This window comes from Nomia melanderi, chromosome 9 (assembly GCF_051020985.1).
Source record: "Nomia melanderi isolate GNS246 chromosome 9, iyNomMela1, whole genome shotgun sequence".
In the NCBI taxonomy this organism is placed as follows: domain Eukaryota; kingdom Metazoa; phylum Arthropoda; class Insecta; order Hymenoptera; family Halictidae; genus Nomia; species Nomia melanderi.
Window position 1 is genome coordinate 13,219,570 of NC_135007.1, and position 12,885 is coordinate 13,232,454.

Consider the following 12,885-nt stretch of genomic DNA (forward strand, 5'->3'; position numbering starts at 1 on the left):
ATAAAATTTGATATTAAATATTGAACTGTGAAATATTGTGACAAAACGCTTTGTTTCTCAATTCACTTGTTTCTCTTTGAGTTCATTTCGAAAAATATCGTCTGTCTAGTTAGAAAATGTTAAATATTTCGATAGAAGTATTTCCGAGTGCTAAGGGTTGACCCTATGAACTCTGTAGGCTCCAATATCGCACCAGTTCTAATATCAAATATTTCAATGAATTTTGAAACTACCTTAAGATTATTAGATCTGCCAAATGTACAAAGTTTGTACTGAGAAGGGAATTAAAGATCTAAGAAATGTTATAACATTGTTAATTTTCAGTAGGACTACTGTCAAAATTTGGATGTGTGGAAAACCTAATGATTTTAGGGTAGTACCTTTAACATTCGTTAAAATATGTAATATTTTAACTGGTGCAATATCGGAGCCTACAGAGTTCAAAGGGTTAGAAATATACTTCGTGCTGATTTTCAACAGTTTCGAAGCTCGTGAAGAACAAGTGAAGATATTCCCAGAATCGAAGGACGTTAAAAATCGACAGACCCCTGGACTCGCGCCAGAATTAACCAGAGGAGGAGCGGCCGATCGCAATTTCCATCCAGCCCATAAATCCCAATTTTATTCGAGAAATCTTCGGGACAGAGTGCCGAGCCAAAGGGCGCGGGACGCGGTTCGCGCGGTAACGGGCTGCGCCCAGCGATCCTTCCAGCAATCAATGATAAACAAGTCCCGGGAAATCGGTGAAATGCAACCGGCCTAAGTGTTAATGGGAAAAGGATTTATGTATTCGTTATTCCATGGACGCTGCCGTATTTATTATTATTCCTGCGGATCGCACGCGCGCCGCGGGTGCGTCGGCCGGCGATAAGTTAATTAGCGATGCGGTGTCCGAGCCGTGGCGATTAATCTTAACGCGTTGCGTTCGCGTAAATTAGATGTCCGCGCGAGAAACGACCCGTTAATGGTTCCTCCCATTATTTTTACCGGCGCAATTTTCTCGTCCGGTGATATTTAAATTGGCTGCCACCAGGAAGAAACCATTGGTCAATTAACACTTGCTTTTAACCGTATCTCTTAATGACGGCGATCGAAAGAAAGTGAAGTATTCGAATCGATTGATTGATTTCACATTTACCTTCTATGTGTCTCTGAGAAAATTACTTTTTCTATGTCTAAAGAGGATCGAGTCGCTGGAATTTGGATAATGTGCAAGATTATTATTGGAGGAATTCGGAAATGTTATCGTTTTTGTTGAAATTAATGGTTTAATGAAGATTAGGAGGTGAAAATGGGTTTAACCCCTTGCGGACGAAGATTCTCTGAAATATACAGAACACTTGACAGATGAAGCTAAATTATATAGCAATTAATTGAACAATAGTCAAATAGGAAACTACGTGCTGATCTGTTGCTATTCGAGCGATTAAATCATTTGTTAATCATTTGTTAAAATATTGGGATTCTCGATGGCGATCGATTCGACTGATTGATTTCACATTTGCCTTCTATGTGTCTCTGAGAAAATTAGTTTTTCTGTGTCTAGAGACGATCGAGACAGTGGAATTTGAATAATGTGCAAGTGAAGATTAATATTGGAGGAACTCGGAAATGTTATCATTTTTGTTGAAATTAATGTTTTAACACTAGAACTACCGTACCAGTCAGAATGACTGGATTATACAGACTCGACAGATGAAAAATAGGAAACTACGCGCTGATCTGTTGCTATTCGAGTGATTAAATCACTTGTCCACGACTTAGTCTTTCAAACACGAACATTTCATCTCGTCGAAACGTCGACATTCGTCCGGAAAGGGTTAAATTACTGTTGCTTTGTAATTGGCCCGTGTTTGTATATCGTCTCATGGATATTTGACTCGCAGCTGATCGAAAGGATTGTGGCAGGATCGTTTTAAGCATTCCCGTCCAGTTCCGTGGACAACATTCGATCCTCCCTGAGCAAACGATATTACATTAGCAACCCGTGCAAACATCTGACAACATTTCGGCCGCGGTGACGTGTTGACGCGTGTTCCGGTTCCTGTCCGGGACCGCCATCTTTGTTTGCTCCTGATGTCTCGGCGTGCCGTTCACTTTCTCGTCACGAAGTTCTTTCGATTGGACTTTACTCCATGGATTTCATCGACGATATTCATTCAACAATTCTGGATATCGATCAATCGATTGAAATATTTAACACGTTCGATGCTATGGGGGTCACCGGTGACATCAACCAAATCGAATTACTATAATTTATTCAATTAAACGATGATTATTTGGAAACCTTTATTACTAGTAATACTACTTAATGTGACATTCAACAAGATAAACCTGCAATAATAATGCATTTCAATTACATAATTTGATATTAGATTATTTTTGTATATTTTTCTCGGAAAAATCGGCACTCAACGTGTTAATCTTCGAAAAAGATTCAAGTATTCTATTATGCCTCAATCAGTAATCGCAGACCTTAACCAGTTAACTGTGTTTGACGAGTATACACGCCATCTTAAAACTCTTAATGATGCTAACTTTTCCAACGATGAATTATTTATTTCTTGAGACAAACATGTAATTCTTCTTCCTTTCGCTTTAGATTTTCGTTAGGATATATTTTAAGTGCGTTTTGCGTGCACTTAACGAGTATACACTTCATTATTTGATTTTACTGCGCGCATAATGAGAGATTTTTCAAACTAAATTCCACACTTAACTGGTTAAGGATCCGAATGATTAAAATGCCAATTGAATTGTAACTGATAATTTAATTATGATTAAGTTTACTTGTATCCTTATCATTTCGTTGATATTTCCTAGACAAGTAAATCAAAGCATCAATGCGTTACTTCGAATTTTTCGAAGGCTCCTGTCCTCCGAGTGAAATAAAAATTGATTGTATTCTATTTCAGGTATATCCGCAGACGAAGACATTTTTCACGGAACATTTGCCACTTATCACCCTATAGACAGCTTAATTTCCACGGAAGAAGGACGCACCGACAACCACGTGTCTCGAATTAGGTGTTCCCCATTAGGCCATACCGGAACGTTTACATTCGCCGTCCGGTAAGTAGCAATAAATATTTGTTGGCCGACTGTCGGACGCCATTAGGCAACACATGGCCCGGCAGACGTGCCTCTGTCGTTCCATTTAACTGTCCTCTCGCACGTTACACCGCCATCTTTCTCCTCCCGGTCGCGGTTGCCCCGTCCCAATAATTCACTTTCGAAACTCCCCACGAAAAAGGAGAACTTTGTTTCATTTTCCAGCAAAATCTGATACACGCTGCTGGAACATTCAGAAGAGAATCGAAAAGCGGATAAAATCGATAACCCTAGGTGCTTCGTAGGTACAACGATTCTTCAATGAAACCTATAGGTTACCAAGCAAATCTTATACAAAGACACTCATCAAAATAACAATATAATAAATAGCAAACAATTTACAACAGAAAACTTGATTCTTCTAAAATTCTTCTAAAATTCATCAATCCCTAAGCGCAATCCTATATTCCATAAACTCATCTTCTCATTAGAAGCCACTGAACTTGATGCTAATTTTATATATTTATAGATGTTATAACATTTCTTCGATCTTTTATTTTCCTTGTTAGTACAAAATTTGGATGCGTGGAGAATCTAATAATTTTAGTAGTTTCTTTGATTCGTTGAAATATTTGATATCATAACTTTTGCAATTCTGAAGCCTACAGAGTTCAAAGGGTTAATCCTTTGCACTCGGAAATATTTCGATAGAAATATTTAACATTCTCTAACTAGACAGACGATGTTCTTCAAAATGAACTCACAGAGAAACAAAGCTTTTTTGTCACAATATTTCACAGTTCAATATTGAATACCAAATTTTATAGTTCTACTGCACCAAATCAAGCGACTGAGGGTGACCTCTCGAGTGCAAAGGGTTAACGTAACAAGCTTCCGAGTGCAAAGCGTTAATAACGTTACTAACTTGATAATACTAACACAAAGATTGTAACACCAAAGAGTGAATAATTGTTGCTTCTTGCTAAAAAGGTTAACTTACAGAAAAATGTTCAAGATTTTGCTTCTGTTAAACTCTAAACCATTCACTTTGACCTTTCTATCTACCATTAACATAAACCGATCAATCACTCGTACCGTAACCACTATATTCTTTCCAGGTGAAACAATGAATCCCGATGACCTAAGGAGCCATCATCTAGACCCAGGCGAAAAGCAGGATCCGCGTTTCCAGGAGCCAGCGCGCGGTTCAAGGAGCCGGAAAGCTGTGCAGGGCTGGCCGTCCGTCATTGATCTCCTGTTAGAATCGAATCGGCTCGATGTAACAAGATAAATAGTCAGCGGGACACCGGGGATCGAGGGCGTGGATCGCGGAGTCATGCTGACTGTCCGTTCCCGTTCGCGCCGGCACATTCTACGCGCGCGGGAAAGCGGAGGTCCCGCGCGTCCATCGCGCGACAACCAGCCGACAGCCTCTCTCTTTCTCTGACACCGTCCGATCGCCGCGTTTAATTGATCATTAAATTACCATTTAATGTGATAATTAGACTGCGAGCCTTCATGCAAATTCGGCGCTTTTATTGACTCGGATATATAGTCGTACAGCTATATCAACGTTTAATTGTTTTACGAGGAGCACTTTTTACCGGAACCCCAGGACATTCTTATTTGAACGTCGATTATTAATTACCGAAATTACGCGGCTTCTTTTTGTACTCTCTCAACCCTTTGCGGACGAAGTTTCTTTGAAACGTAGAAAACCTTCGATGGAGCTAAATTATATATTGATTACTTATATAATAGGAGAAATAGAAACTACATGCTAATCTCTCGCTGTCCGAGTAAATCATTCGCCTGCGACTTAGTCTTCCAAATATGAACGTTTCATCTCTCGAAAGCTTTTCGCTGGAGACATTCGTTCATGAGGCGCATGACGTTTCTCGAAATCTAATTACATCAAGGAACAAAGGAAATGTCTCATACCGACGCACGAAGCCTACTATGTATAAGATCTCAGAATTCCGAAGCTTCGATAAATTTTCACTTTCGTACCCGCCGAGACGCGTCGTCCGTGTCGAAGCGTCGTCAATCCTCGAAACAATAGACCGAAAAGGAGGGCGAATCGTTCGCGGCAAAAAGCAGAAAAACCGCCGCGACCTCTTCACGGAATAATAAGTGTAAAACCCTTCTGTCGCGGAAGGCAATTGTTCGTTTCCACTATCGATGATTCCCAGTAAGAACGCTTTAACGAAGGTTACGACTCCCGTGGACCCCGTGAAACGGAGGAGCGACAAAAACCGAGGAAAAGAAACTACGGGAGGAACGGAAAAAAAGGGATCGAGAAGAAAGCCTGGGAGAAGGGAGCGAGCGGGGGAGGCGTGGGCGGAGGCAAAAACGGTAACGCCGTTGAAATGATATTCATCCGAGTCGAAACACCATAGGAAAAAGACAAAGGAAGCGTACGCCCGGGGAGGAATTCGAGCGCGGGGATTAAATAAAACATGAGTCACCGCGGTCGCGCGGCGTTTAGAAGCGTTGCTAGGCTGCCGGCGTTAATAGACCGAGCTGAAAGGACCGTAAAAGAATCGTTCGGGGCGCGCGGGATGGGCAAACACCTGTAACACCGTGTTCCCCGTGCCTCACGTGCCCGGGCGTGGCCGTGACGAAGGTGGCGATGATCGCGCAAAAACCGGCCGCGGCAAAAAGCCGATCAGCTCGTGCTGATCGAAAACTCGGAATATACCGCGGCGCGGTAACGGGCCGCGTTAAAAACCGGAGAAAACCGGCGACCTTGCCCCGCTGGATTCTGGATCGGAACTGTTACGTAACGATCGCCGCGAGTGTGAGAACCGGCGGACACCTCGGACACTTCAAGGTGTCGTTGATCGCCGACTGACATCGTTTTTGGGTGTTGGGACGATTTAGGGGATAGGCTCTTAGGGAGATTTTCGTTGGATTTTTGGAAAGTGGAGTGGGGTAATGCGTGAACGAGCTCTTGTTAATTTGAGTGCCGAGGACGCGATAGCGTTTCTGTTTGTTAGTGATTATAATTTTCTTACTAGGTTCTTCGAGAAGTAAATCGAAGTGAATTTATTTGAATAAATGTTATTTTTTGATATTCTCTCTGCACTCGAGAGGTGACACTCACTCACCATTTGATTTCATACAGTAAGACTATAAAATTTGATATTTAATATTATACTTTGTATAATACATTAATTTGAGAAATATTGAAATAAAATTGCTTTTTTTCTCAATGTACGTGTGATTTCTCTTTGAGTTAATTTCACAAAATATCGTCTTTATCTCATCAGAAAATGTTCAAATATTTCTAATGAAAAACCTCCGAGTGCAAAGGGTTAAATCTTATTAATCTTATTACAAGTGAAATTGGCGTTTTCGTCGATGTTAATTAAAGCATATTAACTCAAGTATTCGTTGATTTCAATAAATGTTAAACCATTATGAAACAAATTAAAGATACATGGGTTGAAAGTCAAACTTACTAAAAACTGGGATGCACTTACCCCACTCCATGTTATTTATTATTGGTGGTATTTGTTGTTGGAGAAAAGTTTGAAGATAGATGGTTTTGATTCTTGATTGTAGTTGTTAATTTGATTACTTGTATATGAATTTTTCTGTTGAGATCGTTTGGTACTTTTCGAATTAGGTTATTGTTCAAATCAGATAATAGTTGGTATTTTACTGTTTAAGCTTCTATATATATCGAACAAACCTCCCCGCCTCGTCTATTTTCAGAAACATTTCAATGAAGCTTTAAGGTTCATCATCTAGACTCAGTAATTTCGAACGTTACTAATAACTGTTCGATAAGCTATATCTCATGGCGCAAAAACTCCGAAGTACCCTAGTACCCTGCTATCATCATTGCTGAGGCAACGCACAACCCCTGAACGAGCAGGATTGCCATGAAATCGGTCGCTTCCGTTGCAACTAAGTAACAACTACCTGCAGATAATCTACAACATTCATCGAATACCTTCATCAAGCGAGTAACATCTTTTTCCTCTCGTGTTTCCGTACGAAGACCACCATGACGATGCCAGTCATGTTCCTCCGGCCAAAAACCAGCTATCCAGAGTTCTGAAACGAATAAAACGATACGTTCAATTAAAAACGAGACGCCTGCTAATAAGAAATACTATAAGTTCCTCAGAGAATACTAAATAAATACGTAAATACGGAAATACACGTAATAATAGACATTAAGATCAAATTCTCCATTAGCGAACGCATCATTTGAACAACTGGTTTATAGATATAGATTGTCTATACAAGACAATCATCATTTTTCTGTGGAATTATCAATACTCATTAGCGATTAGCTTAATTATCAGTAATCATTAATAAGCAGTTCTTCAGAGAACATCTGATTATTACTAGAAAATCAGATTATCTTCGTTTATTCAAACGATAACCGTTTGAGTGCTGAGTGTTCCTGTGTTGTCAAAATTGCGGAGAGCTCTTCTGTTTATCAGAATTAATTATAATTTTCTTACTATATTCTTCAAGAAATAAATCAAAGTAAATTAATTCGAATAAATGTTATTTTCTGATACTTTTTTGTAATAACAATCTTTGTGATCTCATTAGATAACTCATTAACCCTTTGCACTCGAAAGGTGACTCAGTCACTTGATTTGACACAGCAAAACTATGAAGTTGAATATTTACTATTTTAACTCTAGGTTTACGAATATTTATTGCTCAGTTTATTCTATGCGTCTTAACAAATTTTATGTTCGTTCATTTAGATTTTGGACGTTGGACGTTTAAAGATTAGATGATTAGAGTACACATTCGTGTTACTTAATGAAAATCGACAGAAACATTTACTAAATAATGTTTGTAAAATTCAATGTGCGTCAAATTGACGCGTTCCGTAAACCTAGTGTTAAATTAAACTTTCTATTGCAACGTGAAATATTTAAATAAAATAGCTTCGCTTAATTTATCTGTGAATTATCAAATTAGTTTCAAACAACGTCTTTATCTCATCAGACAATGTTCAAATATTTCCACTGAAAAACTTCCAAGTGCAGAGTTAATTTTCGCATACACACCGCATTTTTGGTGAATATCCACAAAAGTTGTTTAGCATCGAAACGGTTAAGGACTTCTGACCGGTGAAATCGCGCCGCTCTCGGGGTCCGGGTAAAAAGTAGCCGGTAAAACAAGCGAAGTGTGATCGGTTATGGCAAAGGGTGTGGGCAGGTTCGATCGAGGGGGTGGTCAACGACGATTGGCGAGGAGCTCGTCTGCTCGGCGAACCGTGGATTAAGATAAACCCTTCATCGGTTTCTTGTCGAACGATTCTTCTCGTTGCGGCAACGCGAAGATAGCACCGGCTTAAAGTACTTTCCGTCGTTCCCGCGGAAATTATTTAACGCTCGCGTCGCGCCGCGCCGCGCCCGACAGATAAAACCGCAGCTGGAAAACAATTCGACCGTGCCGGGAATTAAAACCGCGGGATTGTTGTTATCCACTTTCCACGGTTCACTCGATTTCTTCTCGATTCTGGTACACGATTATTCCTCGGCAATTCCGCTGCCTTCCGCGGAAGGGAATCTGTGTCCGCGTCGCGCAAGATTAACCGTTTGCCGGGGAGCGCTGTAGCGCTTCTGTTTGTCAGTAATTAGAATTTTCTTATTGTGTTGCTCGAGAAGTAAATCGAAGTAAATTTATTTGAATAAATGCTATTTTTTGATGTTTTGTAACAGCGCAATATTTGTAATGTAACTAGATAACTATTAACCCCTTGCACTCGAGAGGTGACTTTCAGTCAACATTTGATTTGATTTGCAAAATTATAAAGTGTTGTATATAATATTAAGCTTTACACGATGCATCAATATGTGGAATATTGAAATAAAATAACTTTCCTTCTGAATTTATATATGTTTTCTCATTAATTAGTTTCAAAGGACATCGTCTGTATCTCATCGGAAAATATTGAATATTTCTAGTGAAAAACTTTCGAGTGCAGAGATTAGATTATAATATATAATTTCTTAGATCTTTAATTCCCTTCTCAGTACATACTTTGTACATTTGGCAGATCTAATAATCTTAAGGTAGTTTTAAAATTCATTGAAATATTTGGTATTAGAACTGGTGCAATATTGGAGCCTACAGAGTTCAAAGGATTAACCCTTAGCACTCGGAAATATTTCGATAGAAATATTTAACATTTTCTAACTAGACAGACGATGCTTTTCGAAATGAACTCAAAGAGAAACAAGTGAATTGAGAAACAAAGCTTTTTTGTCACAATATTCCACAGTTCAATATTGAATATCAAATTTTATAGTTCTACTGTACCAAATCAAGTGACTGAGAGTGACCTCTCGAGTGCAAAGGGTTAATGGTGTATAGTAATTGAGAATTTTTGATTCAACTTCTGTGGTGAGAATTTTCGATTTAACTTCTTTTCTAATAAAAGTTTCCTTTAAGCTTCGTTTAAGAATACAAAGAGAGGTTTGACTAGCTTGTTAAAATGGATTCTCATATTTTATACAATTTTCTAAGGAGATCCTGCAGAATTTATCGCGCACAAGGAAATTTATGTATACGATACACGCTACCGTGTATGAGATGTGATATGTTTAGTTTCTCAGTTTGTTGTGTTTCCGGAGAATGTTTAATCAGACTGCGAAGAATTTATCGCGGACAGGAAATTTTCTCTCGGTGTTATTTGAAAAACGTTTTATAGAGCGTGAAAGACTATTAGACTTTCATTGTAGCAATCCTCTTTATGTCTACTGCGTGTACACTCCTTTTTGAGGGAACAAATGCTACTGGTAGATACAATCTTCATGTTCTGCTGAAGACTACTGAAGTCGGCTCGCAATTTTTCTTCGGTTATCTTCTATCTCGGAAGTATTCTAAGTATCTTCGCGCTTCGAAAAGACGGATAGTTAAGATTGATTCTATAGAATCACGCGATTATACCTGGTTATCGGTAACGAATAATTGTTGCAGCAGATATACGCGCGAGAAATCATGGAAATCAATCTAACGGTATCAACGAAGTTCCTAGACACCTTGAATTTATTCATCTCGAACTTCTCCATTTCAAAAATCAATTTACCAAAGTTCCATAAAAATCGACCGAAGTGAAAATTTTCCTTGTAGATCCACGAATTTCAGTTCAAAGTTCGTCGATTTCCAATAAAAATCGCAGTGCCGTCGAAAATCCGAAGAAATAAGTACAAGATAATACAATCAGATAAATAAAACAATAAAACAACAGATAAGAAACAAGGAAGAATTCTTCGATCAAAAGGCAACAAATAAATCGAAGTTATTCATTGCTTCAAGTAACTTTTCCTCAACATTGCACATAACAAGAAAATTACATCGCCTACCGAATTCCTAAACGCAAATCAGAAGCAACAGCGAACTAGCTAAATAAACCAAATAAAACAATAAAACAACAGATAAGAAACAAGGAAGAATTCTTCAATCAAAAGGTAACAAATAAATCGAAGTTATTCATTGCTTCAAGTAACTTTTCCTCAACATTGCACATAACAAGAAAATTACATTGCCTACCGAATTCCTAAACGCAAATCAGAAAAAAACAGCGAACTAGCTAAATAAACCAAATAAAATATCCCCTCGCGAATAACGAGTAATTAGAATAACGTATCGTCGGGCGGCCATTAATCATTTATTCGTTACCGTGATCGGAACAAAGTTTTATTCGAATCACCGGCAACATCGGCGATAGCCGCGGGTCTCGCAGGTTCATCTCTCGCCATTGCTCTCTTAATTTCACGCCGGCGAACGCATCCGAGGGAGGTGGATTTACGGCCGGTTTTGTGGCATTCTTTCATTCTCTCCCGGCGCAAAGTAAGGCGGTGTGCGCGCGGATTGGTTTCTCATTGTCGGGGGCGACCGTCCCGCGCGGGACTTAACAAGCGTTCCCATTGCGCGGCGCGTAAACGCGCGAGAGATCCTCTCTCGCCGGTTGCGTACTGGCCCGGTGCTCTGTCCCGTGTTATCTCCTTCTTTTTTCTGTCTGTTCCTCGTTACGACGAACCTTTATCGCGCCCAACGCGCGAGCCCTTGTTACGCAAGTAAACGGAATCTTCTTCGGATAATTCGAGAAATTAAAACCGTTTCAACGCGTTCGGGACCGGCGACGTTGCCTTGTCATGTTCGAAATTCTTTAGAACGTTCTTTATTCCTGCATGGCTTTTCAGTTTTTTAGAACTACGTGATTTTTATTTTTCTTAGGAGAATCTCGGTTATCTACTGCTACGTCATTCAATATCAAACCTTGTGTAATGTATCAACATATGAAACATCGAAGTAAAATAGTTCTGCTTCTTAAATTATAGAAGATAATCAGTTCTGTTAGTTGCGAAAAATATCATTAACCCTTTGCACAAAGGTGCCTCTCAGTCACTCGATTGGTGCATCAAAATTGTAAAATTTCATATTTAACGTTAAGTCTTGAGTAATCTGTCGATACGTAAAATGTGGAAATAAAATACCATTGTTCCCCTTATTTTGTGAATAGATTCCTCGTTAAGTTAGTTTTAAAAAATGTCATCTATATCTCATAAAAATAAATTGAATATTTCTAGTGACAAATTTTTGGAGTGTAAAGGGTTAATATTGAGTTAGAAAGTAATGAATATTTTTAATGAAAAGTATTGTCGAGTGCAAAGGGTTAATGCTTCCAGGGCGAAAATTAGAAAAATCTTCAGAAAGTTTATAGTACGTGTTAACATATTCGCTACTGATAATCTCTTACAAAAATTAAATATAATGTACAACTGCGTCACCGAGGTTCTAGAAAAATTCGAAACAACGTAGCACTAGCTTCTTGGATTCTTCTAAAATACAAATCACGTAGTATTAATTTTTTTAGAAGAATCCAAGAAAGCTAATGCTACGTCATTATCAATTTTTTTACAAGAATCCCAAAAAGATAGCGCTACGTTGTTCCTAATTTTCCTAGAACCTCGATGACGCAGTGGTACGCTACGTTCAATTTTCGTAGGAGATTCTCAGTGGCGAATGTGTTAACACGCACTATAAACTTTCCGAAGATTCTTTTAGTTCTCCTGCTGGAAGGATTAATATTTCCGTTTATTCCCAAGGCTAATATTAACGTATCAAATTCGCCCGGATTCTTTCTTTCGCCGTAATTATAGGATCGAATGCCCATTGGTTTATTATTACGGCTGCGAGAGAGGATCGCAGCGGTTCGTGCGATATAATTATCCGTAACACTTTTAATATCGATAATGTCTACCAGCGACGATTGTTCTATCGCTGAAGAGGTGTTACAATTTTATAGATTTCGTAATGAATAAATAATCTCACGTGTAAGAATCGCATTGTTTCGCTGGCTCGGTCCTTAATGGGTTGAGGGATAACGATACCGGCGCAATTGCAATTTACATGCAGTCCCATATAAAACGAGGCCGTAAAAGTGGCGGGCAGGTTAAACTTATACCGCACGCTTGCATCTGATATCTATTTTATTGCATCAGGCATTGAAACCGCATTACGTTGCATCACGATGCCCCATCATACCATCGGGGGAAATCACGAAGCGTTTTGTGTACATAGTTATTAAACGAGAGGCTTAGATAGTGGCCAGCGACGATAACAGAATCGATTAACTTTTAGTGCGCGAGCGCTTATTGGAGCTGAATAGATTTGAAATATTATTTACGAGCCTTATTACCAAATAGAAGTTGTAATACCCGCGGGAGAAGAAAAAAAAAAAACGTTGAGTATATCATTAACAATAGCACAGCACCAGTAATCAACTATATTTTATCAAATTTAATATTTATCCTTTTTCACCTTTCAAAAAACCTTCCACGCTTC

The 12,885-nt window shown here is 38.9% G+C and overlaps 1 protein-coding gene and 1 pseudogene across 10 annotated transcripts in view; one reads left to right on the top strand and one right to left on the bottom strand.

Moving 5' to 3' along the window:
• Positions 1–6,543, top strand: part of LOC116427257 (uncharacterized) — a 93,857-nt gene extending 87,314 nt beyond the window's left edge. For all 9 annotated transcript variants that reach the window (XM_076371018.1, XM_076371019.1, XM_076371020.1 and 6 more), the window contains 2 exons: positions 2,916–3,072; positions 4,170–6,543. In XM_076371018.1, coding sequence (XP_076227133.1) covers positions 2,916–3,027 — 112 coding nt within the window. In that variant the 3' untranslated portion in view covers positions 3,028–3,072; positions 4,170–6,543. The remainder of the gene's footprint in view (positions 1–2,915; positions 3,073–4,169) is intronic.
• Positions 1–12,612, bottom strand: part of LOC116427250 (mitochondrial pyruvate carrier 1 pseudogene) — an 80,669-nt pseudogene extending 68,057 nt beyond the window's left edge. Inside the window, exons 1-2 of the transcript XR_012999387.1 lie at positions 12,373–12,612; positions 7,013–7,116 (exon numbers count right to left, since the gene is read on the bottom strand). The product of XR_012999387.1 is annotated as a mitochondrial pyruvate carrier 1 pseudogene (transcript). The remainder of the gene's footprint in view (positions 1–7,012; positions 7,117–12,372) is intronic.
• Positions 12,613–12,885: the final 273 nt, after the last annotated feature.